The 17788-nt window shown below is 43.4% G+C and overlaps 2 protein-coding genes across 3 annotated transcripts in view; one reads left to right on the top strand and one right to left on the bottom strand.

Annotated features, from left to right (window-relative positions):
• Nucleotides 1–3806: 3806 nt before the first annotated feature.
• LOC103176790 (FANCD2 opposite strand protein) lies at nucleotides 3807–4386 on the top strand. The gene has a single exon (XM_007890553.1). The coding sequence runs from the start codon at nucleotides 3838–3840 to the stop codon at nucleotides 4384–4386; it is 549 nt and encodes a 182-aa protein (XP_007888744.1). The 5' UTR covers nucleotides 3807–3837.
• A 958-nt stretch (nucleotides 4387–5344) lies between these two features.
• fancd2 (FA complementation group D2) overlaps nucleotides 5345–17788 on the bottom strand; it is a 40121-nt gene continuing 27677 nt past the window's right edge. For both annotated transcript variants that reach the window (XM_007890293.2, XM_007890294.2), the window contains exons 32-44: nucleotides 16246–16350; nucleotides 14924–15051; nucleotides 14477–14576; nucleotides 13503–13625; nucleotides 12642–12735; nucleotides 11956–12027; nucleotides 11208–11246; nucleotides 9955–10029; nucleotides 9045–9119; nucleotides 8186–8332; nucleotides 7691–7774; nucleotides 6250–6330; nucleotides 5345–5798 (exon numbers count right to left, since the gene is read on the bottom strand). In XM_007890293.2, coding sequence (XP_007888484.1) covers nucleotides 6250–6330; nucleotides 7691–7774; nucleotides 8186–8332; nucleotides 9045–9119; nucleotides 9955–10029; nucleotides 11208–11246; nucleotides 11956–12027; nucleotides 12642–12735; nucleotides 13503–13625; nucleotides 14477–14576; nucleotides 14924–15051; nucleotides 16246–16350 — 1123 coding nt within the window. In that variant the 3' untranslated portion in view covers nucleotides 5345–5798. The remainder of the gene's footprint in view (nucleotides 5799–6249; nucleotides 6331–7690; nucleotides 7775–8185; nucleotides 8333–9044; nucleotides 9120–9954; nucleotides 10030–11207; nucleotides 11247–11955; nucleotides 12028–12641; nucleotides 12736–13502; nucleotides 13626–14476; nucleotides 14577–14923; nucleotides 15052–16245; nucleotides 16351–17788) is intronic.

The following is a 17788-nucleotide window of genomic DNA, read 5'->3' as shown; positions in this document are numbered from 1 at the left end:
GGGGGGGGGGGAGACAGTCAGGAGTATGGGGGGGGGGGGGAGACAGTCAGGAGTATGGGGGGGGGGGGAGACAGTCAGGAGTATGGGGGGGGGGGGGGGGGGAGACAGTCAGGAGTATGGGGGGGAGACAGTCAGGAGTATGGGGGGAAGACAGTCAGGAGTATGGGGGGGGGGGGGAGACAGTCAGGAGTATGGGGGGGGAGACAGTCAGGAGTATGGGGGGGGAGACAGACAGGAGTATGGGGGGGGAGACAGTCAGGAGTACAGGGGGGGGGGGAGACAGTCAGGAGTATGGGGGGGGGGAGACAGTCAGGAGTATGGGGGGTGGGGAAGACAGTCAGGAGTATGGGGGGGGGGGAGACAGTCAGGAGTATGGGGGGGGGGGAGACAGACAGGAGTATGGGGGGGGAGACAGTCAGGAGTACAGGGGGGGTGGGGGAGACAGTCAGGAGTATGGGGGGGGGGGAGACAGTCAGGAGTATGGGGGGTGGGGAGACAGTCAGGAGTATGGGGGGGGGGAGACAGTCAGGAGTATGGGGGGGGGGGGTGGGGAAGACAGTCAGGAGTATGGGGGGGAAGATGGCCAATGCTGCGATGGCTCGAAGCTGAAGGGCTAATTAGTTAAAGGTTCGCTTGTCTGACTGAATGTGCTGCACCAGCTATGATCAGCTGATCCCGTGGCCACGGAGCCCACACTGCCCAATGCCTCCGCCTCGCCGCCTCCTCACATCACACTGGAGGACTTTCCTCTTCGTGAGAACATAAGAATTTGCGATAAAAAGACCAAGGTCCATTCAGTTTGCCTTCCACATCCTGGCAGTCGCGTAACATGTATCCCGAGATATTATACCCCACTTCAATCTCAAGCCGTGTCCTCTGGTTCTGCTGTTCAGTACACGATAAAACAGCCTATCGTGGTCCACGTTATCTGGTACCTTTACAATCTTAAAGACGTAATCATATCCTTAATCTTCTCCAGCGTGAACAAGCCCAGTTTTATCTAATCGCTCCTCGTAGTCTCGTCCCTCCATCCTCTCAACCATTTTGGTTGCCCTCTTCTGTATCCTCTCAATTGCTGCAATATCCTTCTGTACTGCGGTGACCAGAACTGTATACCGAGCCTACAGTTACCATCTTGTTTTCCCCAGCTCAGTGTACCGTACAGCGCTCCGAGACGCTTCTCTCCCCACCGTGAAGCAACAGAAGTTATTTGTTATACAGCACAGAAGGAGGCCGTTGTGCCAGTTTTTTTGATGGAGTCCCTCTCTTACCCTGTGGCTCCGCATTTTTTTCCTTTTTAAGTATCTATCCAATTCCCTTTTGGAAACTATTGTTGTTGTTGATCTGAGCCTCGAGACAGCAGGAGAGTGACCTGGGGCGGCTGCTGGGTGGAATGTCACTTTAAAAATTCCAGAATACTTTTCTCAATGCTGATCTGATCCAAGTTATTGTCACCGCTGCGAAGACGTGTCATAATGGAGGTCACTAAGCAACAACCAAAAAAACATGTCTAGACCGACTGTATTACACCAATCAAACACAAATAAATAGTCAGGGAGGTATATAAAAATATCAGCAGCCTCCTGGGAAGTATTTCATGGTGATCATACAGCAGCCTGCAAGCTCACGAGGTGAGTTATATGTCGTGTAATGCTAAGTAATGCATTTTACACTTCAAGAATAAGATGGTATTTTCTACCTTTCTCACACTCCCGCTTCTCTTTTAAAAGTTTTAGGCCTTCCAATGCTGCACCTTGTACCCCAAGTTGCAGGTAGATTTATGTCAATGTTATATTATAACTTAATCTACGTTGGACAAATCCATTTAGGTCTGATATTGCTAATCTCTGTGGGTCTAAGTCAAGCCCATACACAAGTACGAGTGGAGTCCTGTAGCTTAGTGGTTAGAGCATTCACCTCGCAAGTGAGACGACCTGGGATCAATTCCTGGCAGGCAAAACGTTGCCTCACTCTGTTTACCCAGCAGTAAGTAGGAGCCCAGTTGTTAGTTGATTGGCGATTGCTTTTTCAGAGGTAATAATTCCTTCAAAATAAATAAAAATAATTTGGTGACTCAATCCACGACTATTTGTGGGGCACCGTTGTGCGCAATTGGCTGTCGCGTTTCACCCACAAATATACAGTCAATTCACTTTACCGTATATTCCGTGAAGCGCTTGGGACATCTCAAAGACGTGTTAAAGCATTCTATCAAATGTAAGGATTATTATTATTACTAGAGGTTGCGGAGTACCTCATTCACTTTGGTGAAGCACTTTGGTGAAGTGTGCTGTAGAATCATATCCTTCTGTACTTGCCAAGACTTACCCACTGTTGGGCAGCTCTGACCAGTCCACCAAACTCTACCTGCTCCTGCATGTAGCTGTTTTGCTATTGTACACACCAGGAAGGAGCCAGAGAGATTATTTTTGAATTTAACTGACTGGACTGAGTTCCCTGAAGTCAGGAGGTTCAGATCTTGCAAATACAGGCCCATTCTATAGCATTTGTCCTTTTTCACATGAGCGTCACACAGCGAGTGTTGGCAGGGCATTTGATCAGGGAGGGGGAAGAACCACAGCCAATCTAGTCACTAATGTGAATGTCACTTTTCAATTGATGGGTGGGGAAAGGAGGAGAGAGAGCTGCTAGCGAGCACTCAAGATGAAGATTCTTTCCCTGGTCCAGGAGCACCAAAACCAGTGATATCCTGGCTGAGATCAGCTAGGTAGGCATCAAGTTAGGACTGAGTTTCACCTCCACATTGGGGAATTTACCAACTAAGATACCATAGGAGCCCATTACACTGGATTTCAATTACTCTGTATGTAAATTATAAATGATGCTGGTGGGTAGGTAATGGGGTATTTTGGAGCTATGCAAGGTGATATATTTGGCAATCTAATTGCTTGGCAATGGAATCTTGGAATCAAGTCAACCCTCTGTGGTGGTGGCGGTCGCCTGGTTCCTGAACCAGGTGTATCAGTACTCTCCCGAGGCACTGCTGTTGACGAACCAGTTAGTCTGGCGCATTGGCAGGATTTGGAGGGCAGACCAGTTACTGAGCACAGGGTTTCTTCCCACTCAGCTCCTGTTAACCTTGCAAGCAAAGCCCTGATTGGGTGGTCGTAGCTGGACAAGCTAGCCAGACAGTTACTCAATGGGTTCCCAAACCCTGGCTCTCACCAACCTGCACCTAATACTCATCAGAAATAGGTAAGATGGATGCATCACTCCAGGGAGAGAGTGAACTCCATTCTGGATATAAGGGATTTTCCACGTGTAGATGTCAAACATATATGGAATCTCAGTCTGGTTTGGATACTCTAAAGTATGCTGATGGGTTTCTGTGTGTCAGACATCCAAATGACCCAAAACAATTTAGATAAGATATTAAACCGAGGTCGAGACTGCCTGTTCAGGTGGACATTAAAGAGCCCATGGATTTAATCAAATAGAGAAGAGAGTTTCTCCCCATCTCCTAGCCAACATTCCTCCAAATAAAATCGGTCATTCACTTCACTTCATGTCTGCTTGTTGTGCATTTCTGTGGCCAAAATTGGCAGCTGCATTAACCTACAAAATAGTCATCAACTACATTTTACAGTAAATCCTTTGAGATGTTTCAATGGAATATATGAGATAAAATATTATCAGAAACATTATGAGCAGATAATTTAAATTTAACATTATATGTGAAATACTGTAAAAGCATCTTGCTTTCCTCCCTCCAACATAAGAGTATTATGTTGCTCTTTGCTTATTGTAATTCCAAGCAGAGATAACTGAGTGTGTTTCCCCCCTTCTGTTTTTAATGAATTTGGCCATTCATAAGAAATGACGGCATATCAGCTCTGGGATCCATGGATTCCGTTCGATGAGAGTTTCCACTGGGTCAGTTACAGTACAAACTCCCTCAAGAAATTAGATGAGGCAGAGAGGATTCAGATGCCTTCCCCATCAGACCAGGAGGTGGCGCTCTACCTTCAAGATGGAATCGTAGCAGAGGACTGGGACCTGTTGGACCTGCTAGTGGAGCCAGAGCAAGTGGTGGTGACCGAGGACCCCTGTTACACTTTCCAGTGTGAGATCATGAACGAGACCGCCGTAGTTTTACACAAACCCCAACCCGTCAAACTGAGCTCTGTCGATTCAGTATTCGGCCGAGCGATCACAACCAGAGCACCAAAACTATCTGGCATCTTCACGGTTTCCGAGGGATCTGCTTTCACTGAGATAGTCTGTGACAGACCCCCAGCGCCTGCTCTGGGCGGACTATATAAAATTAACATTGTCGTGATGATTTATAGACAGTTGATGAGGGCGGTTACACTGATATACACAGCTTACCAGAAATGTTCCTACGTATTACAACATTCAGTTTAACCTTGCCATAACATTTTCCAAAAATACCTTCTTTGATTTTTTTGGAAAATGAATAACAAGAGTATTTTAAAAAAAACTATTTATTTTCCCCATAATCCAGTATATTCTCTCTTCACCTGGGATATCAGAACACATCTCCGCCTACTCCACAAATCCAACACTGTGATGCTGAGCTAGTAGTTGGATGTGGTACTTTCTGAGAGGGGATGAATTCATAAATCTCCTGCCCTATCCTTACTATTCTACCAGTCTGTGTTGTAACTGTCAGGCAGATCAATCTCTTCAAGCAAGCAATGCTCTGACTTCAGACTTGAGTGTGGATGTAGACGCTATTCATCCTCCCAGCCACAAACCTAGCACCCAATAAATGGGTTTTTAAAGCCCTTTCCCCCTCCCCAATATAGCAGTACTTATATATTCCTTCAAAAAAAAACAACCACACTCAAGAATATTTTTAACAGGAAAGCCATTGATCTCTTTTGCACTATTTTGATGTTCAGTCAAATCAAATTAAGGATCTGAAGGAGGCAATTTCATGAGGTTCGCTCTATTATTTTTTTAAAAAAACTTTACAAATGAATTCAACTCCAAACCTTGACACAGTTCTGGCTGCCTTTCTAAAATACTAACTAAAATAAGCAAAACCTGCTGAGCAAGATATTTCTCCATCACCCGCTGATCAGCTTAAGTATGGGGTCATAGGGCAAAAATACAACATGCAGGGATGAGATGAACTCCAGTGAAAAACAAGTGTTTTTTTCCATGACTGATTTTAAATAAAAATCGAGATTCAGAGAATTCACTCTTTGGGAAAACAAATAAAATGACATTTTTAATCACTTATCAGACTTGCATTGGTTTTGCTTAAAACAACTTAATATTATAGTAATCAGGAATGGATCGAACCAGTATCAGAAAATTTTACCCACAAAACACAGTCAATATTTGACTCACACCAGTACTTTAACAATTTATTACATATCTCATTAACATTGATATTCCAGTAATTGAGGTGCAACAGTGCCAAACAAAGTAATCACACAGGTCCCTCTGCTCTCTGTGGGCAGCTCAGTGATGCTGACAACTCACTGTTCAGGTAACTTTTTAACAATCTTGGTTTTATTTTTCATTTGAAACTCATGGTAACCAAATATCAAACTCACAAACAAGGGCAAACGCTGAAAACCCCTAATGGAGAGCTTCCATTCTGTTCGATTCCCAAATGGGTTTGTTTTACCCATTGTGATTTTTTTTTCAGCAAGTTTCCTGGGCATCACCCCAGTTCTTTGGGATGGCTTTGGTGCCAAACAATGAAAGACATCACAGGAAGCTGGAAACAGACTAACACAAGGCACTGTTGGTTGTTCCTTACTATCAATCCATTCACAGCACAGTAAGTCTTCATTATTGACCTGGAAATGAGGAGAATAACAAAAAAAATTAGGAAATCAGTGAGCGTATCAGGTGAGGAAAACTATCTGAATTATACAAAGAAATAAAATGTATTCAGTGTTTGTGCAGTGTGTCAAGAGTGTCTGATTCGATAGCACCATCGCCTGGTCAGAAGACTGTAGGTTCAAGCCCTACATTGAGCTCATAGCCTAGGCCAGGGTGGTCCAACCTTTTGGCTGCCACGGGACTGATTTCCTATTTGAGAAAGGTCCATGGGCCCCATAAGTAATATTTTGTGTTTCCTTCCCAGAAACATAACACATTCTCCCTCATCACTCTCCCAACCCCTCAATCCCTCTCTCGTCCAAGCCACATTTTGCATTTTGCATTTGGTCGTCCCGTCAACAGTGGAACTCATGTAGTTTCCTTCAGGTTCCTGTTGCTTTCTGGTAGTGTTCACAAAATACTGACCTAGTCATTATCAGAGTCCTCTGTGCTTCCTCCATTTTTTGTAGATTTATTGGTATCTGGTTCGCTATCCTCCTCTTCCTCCTGTAAGGAACGAATAGAGATTTTGTGAATACCTTTTCACTTTGACTCCTCCCCAGCACAAGGTGGTGAATATCATCTAAGCAATTTTGTCAGTTTGTAATAAACCATGGATTATTGGATTTTAACAGACTTTGATCACTGTATCGAATTGGTCTGGATTTTCTTAACAGTAGTTGTTTATAGCAACTCCTGCTGATGACCAGATCTGCGTCTCTAGTGACTGAAAATGGTCGGAGTGGCTCACTTATGTTTGGAGTTGATGGCTCCTGCTATGAATTGCTGTGCATTTGACCTCAAAATATTTTAATTTCTTTCAGAACATTTTTTTTTGCTTGAACACTTCTTCCAAATCTCTGGCTCAGCACATCAGGGTACCTGCTTCCCAATCACCCCGTAATGGTGATTTCAATGAAGATAATTTACACAAACGTTATACGTCAACAACAAAAAATTTTTGGACGTTGCAAAAGAATCTTAAAATGTTAGCATTTGCAGCCACTGTGGAATTGCAAAGGCAGTGAGTGAGCAGAAAGGCTGAGGTGCAGTGCCCTGGACACTGCCTGCCCTTTGCTACTCTGTCCAAGTGGCCATTGTTCATGTGCGATTGACAGTGAGCATCAACAGGTCAATCGACCGTCACAGTCAAGCCTGAGTTCTCCCCTAGCTTTCAAACATGCTTACCTTCCTCTTCAACCGTGTTTACAGTCACCTCCCCTCTCTCCCTGGCTCGATGTCAAGCTGTTAAACTTGACACTTAAATGCAAGTTGTTGTAAGGGCAGTGAAGGGGACCCGTAAACCCAGCTGCTTTTAATTTAATTGGCCAGGGACAATTAAGCTTCTGCACACAGCCCTGGTTCAGACCAGCAACCTCAGTGAGGAGTGGGAATCAAACCAGTGACCATAAATTGCAGCTCTCTCCACACCACCGTCGGGCCCACTTTTCCAAACAAAATTACACATATAAATGGAAAGTAGAAGTCAGCATTGATGGTACATTCTCCTTCACTGAGAAGAATGATCACAAGATTGGTTTGGATGAAAAAAAAGTCCTTTGGCCCATCTGATCACCCTACCATCCTCCCATCACAACATCAAGCTGCTTTTTAAATGAGTCCAGTGTCCTGGCAACAACCACCCTTCCTGGAAACCTGCTCCAGTCATCAATTACCCTCTGGATAAAAAAAAAAATTCCTGGTGTATGTCCTGAAATTTCCCTTTGAAACTCTCACCCTAAGTTCTGCTATTCTACTGTCTTAGTGCATCCTAAAAGTTCAGTAATAAAAAGCATCTAAAGCATTTATGTTTAGGGGAGGGCCACTTTTGTTTAATCCCGAGATGTCCTCTCGACAGTATGATTACCTCTTCGGCATCGTCCTCAGGGACCTGGGATTGTTCATCCCTCTCGCTCTCCTGCTGAGACAACTGGGACTGGATCTCTTCTCCCTGTGTGAAAGCAACACAATTAACCAGAGGAACAAGAGAGACCATTCAGCCTAACGTCTTCCTGACGTGAAAGGCGTTATACAAATGTAATTTGTCGTTATTGTATTGCATTTTTTAAAAATATACAGATCATGGCAGATCTTTGATCATCCAGCAGCATTTGTGCCACTTAAACCAGATAGGTTCCCCGTTTATTAAAAGAAACAAACAAACATACATACATTCACCCACAAAACACATAGTCAATACACTTTACTCCAGCACTTGGGGTCCTCCTGACATGAAAGGCACTCTACAAATGTACTTTGTGCTTGTTGTTTACACTATATCCTATGAATCGCTTTGGGACATCCTCCTGATGTGAAAGACGCTATACCAAATGTAACGATTATTATTATTATTATTGCTCACCTGTAAGTCTCGGTTTTTGAGGTTTCCCAGCCAAAAAGCTTCTTGGCATTTGTTAATGGTTAGCATGGCTTTGACCCGGTACACAAATAACTCCAGCAGCCTCTTCATGGGGGGCACATGGTTGGTCAGACTGGTGTCCTGGTTAATCTACATTCAGTCAAAGAGAAAAAGAACTTAACTGGCAACGGTGTTCATGTTGTCCTGTATAACAGACTCTGAGGCCTAAAATCTTCACGGTAATAAATTTAGCTTGATTCTTAATGCATTCTACAGTAGAGACTCAGTTATTCACACTCAGCTGGCAAAGAAGATAGGAGTGTGGATAATTAGACATCATGCAAAACACAAATTGGCTACAATTCTAAAAAAAACTTGTTCCCCCAGGAGTTACTGCAGTATACCAGATTGTGTCAGCTCTTCTCCTGATTTCTGTTTGAGTCTCTGTCTCCTTCCAAGTGTTCTTAACTCTCTTTCTATCTCTGACCCTAACCATACCCCCTGTAAAAGAAGTATAAACATTTGCCTTTATGCAACCTATAAAAATAACTGCTCCAGGTTAAGGACTTTATTTCCTTGAAATGTGCAGAGCTATATTAAGCGGACATGTGGATAATTGGTGTTCTGCTATAAATTGAAAGCAGATTAATTTCTAAGCACAATAGAAAACCAGTTTCCAAATTAAAACCTAATTGAAGAATTTTGCAAAATTTTGCAAAATCTTAAATTTTAAGATCATGGTATTACAGTGAAGACCAGGGGAAATTTCAGCCCTCAGATATTACACTATGGAAGTTACATTACTGGTAACCAATTGGATAGGAGGTTCCTTTACCGCACTAGTCCCATGTTTCAGCCTTACCTTGGTGTGCCCACACATGTGGTGCATCTGTCGAGTGCTCAGCTGTAGTGTTTTCAGCAAACTCTGCACGTCATCCTGTAATGGACAGAGAATCAATCACTTCAGATAATATTGATTTGGAACTTTTAAAAAGGTAACCCATCCTGCCAAGTACAATTTTGCATCAATTTAAGATATAGACTAGTAAACACAGGTTCACTCCAACGCAGCACTGAAAGAATTCAGCATTGTTGGAATTGCTGTCATTCATCCGCTTAATTGCTGTAATGTTAAACAGAGGAGCCATTTATTTGCCTGATCTGGTGGTTCGGGTGGACTTTAAAGGTCGTTATACTATTTCGAAGAAGAGCAGAGTTTGTCCTGGCTAATGTCTCTCCCTCAACCAACATGACAAAGTGACAGATTAACTGTTCATCTCAGTGCCAGCTGCCCAGATAGCAAGCCAATGCAATTCAAAATAACTCGCTCTTTGGTGATATTTTAAAGTGATTAGGTGCTGAATCAAATGCAGATATTATTAATAAATTATTAATAAAAACATGCTGGTGACACTGAGCAACAATCTATTTTTACAACTGCAAACAGAACTCAATATCCTCGGGCCAACTTCACATGATTTACCAATAAGCTTTCAGTAATAACAGTGATTCATTAACCTCCGTCTGATCACTGTCACAAATTCATGACTAAGGGAACAATGGAAGTCTCCATCTCTCTGTCACCAGCACAACTGAAAGGACCATTGATTCAAGTAACCCATTCAAAAAATAAGCCACATTCTAACCACTCCTATAGTCCTGGCTAAATCACTGGTTTGTCCTTAACCTCCAACTCCCATTATTCCATCGAAACCGTCTCAGTGGCTGTTATTTCCAACCGAACGTTCATTGGGTTTGGTAGAACTTCATACCCTGTGTTTCTTGAAGCTGTAGTCCAGCAGTGGCATGCCTTGCTTCACGAAAGATTCCAAGAAAAATCGTCCATGCTGCATCACAGAAACATGCATGGATCAAAGCAAAATAATCCGACAAATCTACCACAGTAAGCAACATGAATTACTGCTATAAAACTGCACCCATTTTGTTAAATATTACGTATAATTAAATCAAACCTTTTATACACTTTTAAACTATTAACAACACGCTGGTCCTGATGCAGCTCTGGTATTCTTTATTGTTTGTCAACGTTTCTCCTTTTCCTTAGACGTTTGTCCCTTTCCTTTCTCCTCTCCCCCACCACCACCCAATCAACTGGAGGCACAGTTTCAGGGGCACACATTGGTAACCTTCCCAAATTCCTATTTCTTTTGCCTACACAGTCATGAAGCGCTTTGAGGTGCCTCAATGGCAGGATAAAAGCACTATAATAAATGTAAGAATTATTATTATTCTATTCTATGTGGCTGTCATTCAGGTGTTCAGGTAAACATCAGTCGCAACTGGTCCCATCTGATCTTTTTGCTCAGCTGGGTTGGTGTTCTGCAGAAACCCATCCCCATGCTTAAGAGACTGTGAGTTTGGTGTAGTTTGGCGATGGTCAATCCACAACTGTTTGTGGGACACTGCTGTGCACAATTGGCTGCCGTGTTTCACCTATAAAATATAGTCAATTCACTTTACAGTATATTCTGTGAAACGCTTTACGACTTCTCAATGACATGATAAGGCGCCATATCAAATGCAGGGATTATTATTATTATTATTGTGAGTTTCACATATGCATGGAAACTGCCGTGCCTTGGCTGTGATCAGCTAAGTCAGAACAGAGGTTTTGTGTGTGTGTGTGTGTGTGTGTGTGTGTGTGTATGTGTATGAGTGAGAGAGAGAGAGAGAGAGAGTGTGTGTGTCTGTGTGTGTAGGGGTGGGAGGAGGTTGGTCAGTTGCGATGATCCTTGGGTAAAAAAAAACACAGCCCCTCACTGTGCCAGGCAGTGAATGATCACTTGGGGGTTGGTATTGGAGGGCACTTGATACCTCGCTCATAGAAGGAAAAAGACGTTTGACACATTTGATAAAGGGAGAAAAATATAGCACAAACAATCACAACTACAATTTATAAAATGTGAAGTTCTGCCACTGACTGAACAAAACTGCTGAAATCTTCACCATTCCCATTTAAAAATGCCGTTGTTCGACTATCAAAGCAAAATTATAAGGTGCTTACCTTGAGACAAATTCCAAGTACAGGCCTGGTATCAAATACCTGTGTGTTGATTAAATGTGAAACAATAAGAGCAGCTTTGTTTGAAATACAAATATGCAAACAATAACGCAGAATACACAGCAACCCAGTTACAAGACGATTGTCTGGATCCAATATCTCAGGTCTCAAATTATAAATCCCCCTGAAAAAATGTCTGACATTCGGGCCATACTCCAAGCGTTGTATGATATGCACAGTAAGCTTTAATAATGTAATTTCCTGCAACCTGCAGTAAGTGCACGCTGTAGGACATTAAGAAGTCCAGTTGACATAATCACTTCCTCCACAAAGTGACATCAGTGGTGTCACTTCGCAGGAAGTACGCAGGAAATTATGTCAGAGGTGACACAGTGACAAACAACTCGGCCATTTTGCAGCATGGGGAGCTGGTTAGTCAGCACAGAAAGCCGAATGGACGAAGCTTCCAGTTAACATGGGTCTGTAAGCAAATCCCCACACAACCTGGGGGATGTCCTAACACAGTTGCTATGTCCATGGGAAACCCGGACGGATAATTGAAAAGCATAAATAGGAATCACGATCAAAGCAGTGTGCTTGAGCATGTGTCAGTAGCAGATTATAAGACTAATCTTGCACCTGAATGAGATCTTCATCTCTAAAGTATTGCTGTGGAGAGGGACCGAGTGGAAAGTAAAACAGAAAAACCACACCAGTTAAGCATTAAAATCAGCATAGATTGTTTCATTACCTTTACCAGGTTTACTAGGATGTGGAAATCCCGTACAGCTAAATTCCAACGTAACAGCTTCTCCGCTTGTACCTGAGAATTAAATGAAATTCAAAACAGAAGGAGGTTTAGTTAAAAAAAAAGTATCTGCCCATTATTAAGACACAAGATGGCTATTTTTAGTGATCAGCACATCATGCAAATAATCAGCACTATTTATCCCACTGTGTGTAAATAAGCTGCCTGGCTTCGTGGCTGCTGCTTCCAACTCTTGAGCTGAATGCATTAGATACAGAAAGCCACATAGGCTGTAGTGTGCAACAAGGTATAGACAGAGAAATTCAAAAGTGCACAATTTGTTACCCAAGAGTAACAACAATAATTCTATATTGATACAGCGCCTTTCTTGAAGGGATCACATCTCAAAGGGCTTTACAGGATATATTGTAAAATGTAGGCAAACGCAGCAGCCAATTCTATTTAGTTGTTGACCTGAACACCGAGAGAAACTCTTTTCAAATTGTGTCATGGGACCTTTAACGTCCATTTGAACAGGCTGACGGGACTTTGGTTTACAATGTCTCGCCTGAAGGATTGCATTGCTAACAATGTGGAAGATGCCCAGCAGGACACTGGAGTATCTCTCTAGAATATCCGAGTTCAAATAGAATAATGAAAGGTGCAATATCAAATGCAAGTACTGTTACCTCACTCGAATCGGATGGCATGCCGGCAGGAATACACTTGACTGATTTTTCAAGTTCCCTCATCATCACCCGATAGAAGATCAAGAACGTTTGCCTGTGAATAGATTGAGCGATCTAATTAATATTGACACAAAAAGCTGCATTTTTATAGCGCCCCTCACACAGGGTAGCGGCCCAGAGCACTTGGCAGTGGTGGAGCACAACGCCGAGCTGGGGGAAGGTGATCATAGACATGGTCGAAGAGGAAGGTCTTCAGGCGCGATCTGAAGTTGGGGAAGGAAAGGGCAAGGCGAAGGGATAGAGGAAGAGTGTTTCGGGGTGTAGTGACTGGAAGCATGGCCACCAATAGTAGAACATGCAGAAGGCTGGAGCCAGTCAGGCAGAGATATTGGCCAAATCTTCAGATTCTACCTCCCAATCTCTGGAACTGTCTCCCTCTCATCCCTCTCTCTATTTTTAAGTTCCATATTAAACCCATCTCTTCACCTGCACGTATAGCCACCTCTGCCTCTCTGTTGCTTGATGTCAGACCTTGTCTTTGTGAAGGTTGCTATATAAATGCAAGTTGTTGTAGTCTATATATCTTCATCTGAATTTTACACTCCCCCCAATTTAATGTCATCAGCAAATTTCAATATGAACCCAAAGTAAGCTGAAATAGCTAGCAAGGCCCTCTGTACAGCAATCTCACCAAACGGTCTGCTATTTGTTAAAGTATCACAGCCAGAATTCCTACGGTGAACCCAATTCTGAGCACTGGTACAACTCTGGGTCCTTCTATGACATGTACAACTTTAACTCATGACGGATGAATCAATAACTTTGCAGTAACCGTTGGGTGGAAAGCACATGTTAACTTACCTGGTCAATGTTGGGAATGTGGCTGAGCTGCCATCCTTGCTTGAGTTAAGCAGTTCGGGGACACCCACACCAGCAATCTCCTCCACAGACTGCAAGACATCCTCTGTGTGCTCCAAGTAAATACTGTGAACATTACATACACAAAGTAAACTCCACAGAACTGTGGATCCCCAAGTAATATTTGAGTAACCAACTCTGCCTTACTGTATCATCTGAAAGATGATGCAACTTTCTTATACCGGATCCTTATTTTGGTTCCACCTCCATACCTCACTGTCTGGACAGAAGGAACATTAAACAAGAAAAGCACCAAATGCATCAGCCATACCAAAGTCCCAGAGAATGTTTCAGTGATGCAGTGAGCTGATGCACAAACACTCTGGGTTGGTGTCATGGGATGTGGGTTCCCTCTTGTGATCTCTGCAAGATCAGTAATTTTAAGAGGGAGAGAATTCAAATGGTCTTTGATGTTTTTGGTAATAGAGTACATGTAGCCAATTGTCTATGGAACTGGTTAAAAAGTGAGACATTGGAGACTTCAACCACAATGGCTGAAAATCCCCGAGACCTTCACCCAAGCAGGTCAGTCCCCATTTCTAACCTCAGGGAGAAGATAGGTTTCGCCCACAAAATACAGCCAATTCACTTTACAATATATTCTGTGAAGCGCTTTGAGAAGTCTCAATAACCTGATAAGGCGCTATATCAAATACAAGGATTATTATTATTACAGGTTCTTCCCCGCAAAGAGGGAGGCTACTTTTTCTTCACTGGAGAACATTTGGAACAAAGGAGGAAATGAATAAGGTTGGATACACAAATAATAGAAAGTGTTGTAATGAACAGGACAGCAACACACTCTGGTAAGGATCAAAGCGACATTAACTTCAAACCTGATTTCCATCTATCCTCGGGGACTGATAAGAGATCTGCCCTGATTGTCGCTGGTTATTTTGACCACTTGTGATACTCACCATAGAAGGTTTTGCAGTGCTTCATTGTATTTAATCCCCTTCTCTCTTTCCCCTGTGGGTAGAATCCAGGATTGGCACAGAAAGCCTCGGGCAATCAAAGCTGAGGGCAAAATGTGGAAAAGAATCAGAAGTTTAGAAATCTACTCAAACAGAATTAAACTGATGCTTTTTGGTTGGACTGCAAAGTAATACTAAGACTGACAAATACTAAAACAGTTAAGCAAGTGCCCCAGACAATTATCAATGAAAGTTGATTAAAAAGAAACCCTTTTACAATAGCCAGCTACAAGGTGGCTTTGGACTTTCTTACAGCAATCATAAATTGTAGGGTATTCCTATAATACCCTACTCACCTACACTCTCTGTCCCTCACTCTTCCCCCACCCCTCCCCATATCACACCCAGATTAATAATACTGGACTAGTTTACACAAAGAATGAGACAAACCTATTTGCTCCTTGTATTTGTCATCTGGAGACCTTTTTGCTATGACAATAAGGAGCTGAGTCAGAGTGACCGCAGAGAGACAGCTGGGAACACTGCTCTGGATGTTCTGCAGATAACGGAATGTTTGCCTGAGGGGAGAGAGCGACATATTTCCTGTGGGATCAAATATTCTACGAGCATTAAAGTTGTTTACTTTATTTTGATGGAACACTAATATATTGAAAAATCGCAACAATTTCAGATGGTCGCGAATGTCAATGACAACTAAAAAAAAAACTACGGGCTAGCAGAAAATCCCACACAATAAGAGAGTAAGTTAATGAAAGCCATGCATTAGTCTCATGTAGCCAGATGGACAGCGATATTCCCAGAGGTATAAGTGCAACCCTCCCGCCTGCTACTGCATCCAGGGGAATGGAGAGCGATGGGGAGAAAAATAACTCAGGATATAATTTTTCTTTGAAGTTTCAAAACTCTGTTGGTTGTAGAAAGTGTTCTTTTGTTTCACAACTTGGGTTTTCTCTCCTCATTTCCCAATGAAAGAAGTTGCTGAACTCTGCTGGGCAATCAACACTTGAACAAGCAGTAGAGAGATGGATCAAAGCTACCCACCAAAAGCAGTACATAGATTAATAATATTATTAATACTCAATCCACAATTGTGGGACACTGCTGTGTGCAATTGGCTGCCTCATTTCGCCTACAAAATACACTCAATCCACTTTACAATATATTCTGTGAAGTGTTTTGAGATATCTCAATGACGTGATAAGGTGCTATATCAAGTACTATGGAGTCCTGTAGCTCAGTGGTTAGAGCACTCGCTTTGCAAGTGAGAGACCTGAGTTCAATTCCAGGCAGGGCGAAACCTTGGGCAAGTTTCCTTACTCCACACAGAGCCTAATAATAATCCCTCCAAAACAAAAACAATAATAAATTGGTCATTTTCAATCTACGACTGTTTGTGGGACATTGCTGTGCGCAATTGGCTGCCACGTTCGCCCACAAATATACAGTCAATTCACTTTACAGTCTATTCTGTGAAGCGCTTTGGGACGTCCTCCCGACGTGAAAAGCGCTATATCAAATGCAAGGATTATTATTATTATTATTATTAGTAGTAGTAGTAGTAGTCGTATATAGATTGTGCATGAAAGGAAGGGGGGATGAGAAGGAACCAAAGAATAAGTTACAATTTCCTTTTGGTGCGAGGGGAGGAAAAAGTATTGGGGGATTTTCTCATCCACTTTTAGGACTGAGTCAGTTTCATTCCTTATGTCAGTACACAGATTTACACTCATGTCGAGTATATAGTTTGTTACCTAAACAATTCTTCCAGTTCCAGATCTCCAGGTTTTAGTCTAGCCGTCAAGACCCCAAGGGCTTCCTTCAAAAGTTTACTGTTTTCATGCTGGGAAAATCCACTCCTGTGAATAGAAAAAACAAATCCTCAATTCCCACAATTCTTTCCAATGGGAGCGAAGGTTCTACTCTGCCATAAAAATATCTTTTACCTTTTTCAAAAAATTTTTAATAGTTTTTTTCCCCCCTTGTTTCCCATCAGGAGAACGCACCAAAGTATATTGTCAGGCCCCCGGGAGAAACTCCCTTCTCAGCTAGTGTTACGTCCACCTGAAGTGGCAGATGAGACTTCGGTTTAACGTCTCATCCGAAGGACAGTAACTCCAACGATGCATTGGAGTGTCGGCCTGGACAAATGAATGCAAAGTCCTGAAGTGGAACTTAAACCCACAGCTTTCTGAATCAACACAGCTTGCACTCATAAAGCGCCCTCCACGCAGGGTAGTGTCTCAGAGCACTTAACAGTTGCGGTGCCTGACTCCGAGCTTGGGAGGTGGGCGGTGGCTGAAAGCAAAGAGGAGAGTTTTTAGGCAGGACTTGAAAAAGGGGAGAGGGGGCAAGGCGGAGGGTTGAGGGAGTGTTCCAGACTTTCGGGGCGTAGTGACTGAATGCGCAACCTCCGATGGTGGGGCAGAGCATGCAAGGGAAGAGCAGAGGCGCCAGGTGGTGGATTGGGGAGTGCAGAGATCAGAGAGATAGGAAGGTGCCAGAGAGTGAAGGAAATTGAACACGAGAGGATCCTGAAGTCAACCTGTTCGGTGATGGGGAAACAACAACAACAATTTGGATTTATATAGCGCCCTCCACGCCGGACGGCGTCTCAGAGCGCTTTACAGTAACGGATCCCGGGACTGAGCCAGGGGGAGGGGGAGGAAGGTGACCAAATGCGCGGTCGAAAAGAAAGGTCTTCAGCAGAGACCTAAAAATAGGAAGTGAGGGAACGAGACGAAGGGAGTGAGGAAGGCAGTTCCAGAGCCTCGGGGCAAAGTGGCTGAAGGCATGACCGCCGAGGGTGGAGCGGAGGACTTGGGGAACGAGGAGGAGGCCAGGCCCGGAGCAACAAAGATAACAGGTACTGTTTTGAGGAGAGAGGAGGTCAGAGAGGTGGGGGGTGCAGAGGAGTGCAGGGACTTGAATACAAGGATGAGGATCTTGAAATCGAAACAGTGGAGCCTGGGCCAAAACTGGTGAGGTGTGGGTACAGAGTTTGGTCCGGGTCAGCATGCGGGCGGCAGGGTTCCGAATGAGCTGGATCTTTTGAATAGTGGAGCTGGGGAGACCAGCAAGGAGTGTGTTGGAGTAATCCAGGCGGGAGGTGACAAACGCATGCATGAGAGTTTCGGCTGCATTTGGGGTAAGAGGCGGGCAATGTGGCGGAGGTGGAAGAAGGCGGTCCTGGTCAGGGACCAGATATGGGAGTGAGAATCAGAGGTGAGAGTGCTATTAACTGAGCCAGGCAGACACCAAACTTCTTGTTTAATTAATTGTTCCTTATACACAGTG

This window comes from Callorhinchus milii, unplaced genomic scaffold (genome assembly GCF_018977255.1).
Source record: "Callorhinchus milii isolate IMCB2004 unplaced genomic scaffold, IMCB_Cmil_1.0 Scaffold12, whole genome shotgun sequence".
Lineage (NCBI taxonomy): Eukaryota > Metazoa > Chordata > Chondrichthyes > Chimaeriformes > Callorhinchidae > Callorhinchus > Callorhinchus milii.
Note: the sequence above shows the minus strand (reverse complement) of the source record. Positions and strands in the feature narration are given on the sequence as shown.

Excerpts from the sequence above, each read along its gene's own strand:
- LOC103176790 (XM_007890553.1), top strand. The coding sequence starts at position 3,838 with ATGACGGCATATCAGCTCTGGGATCCATGGATTCCGTTCGATGAGAGT.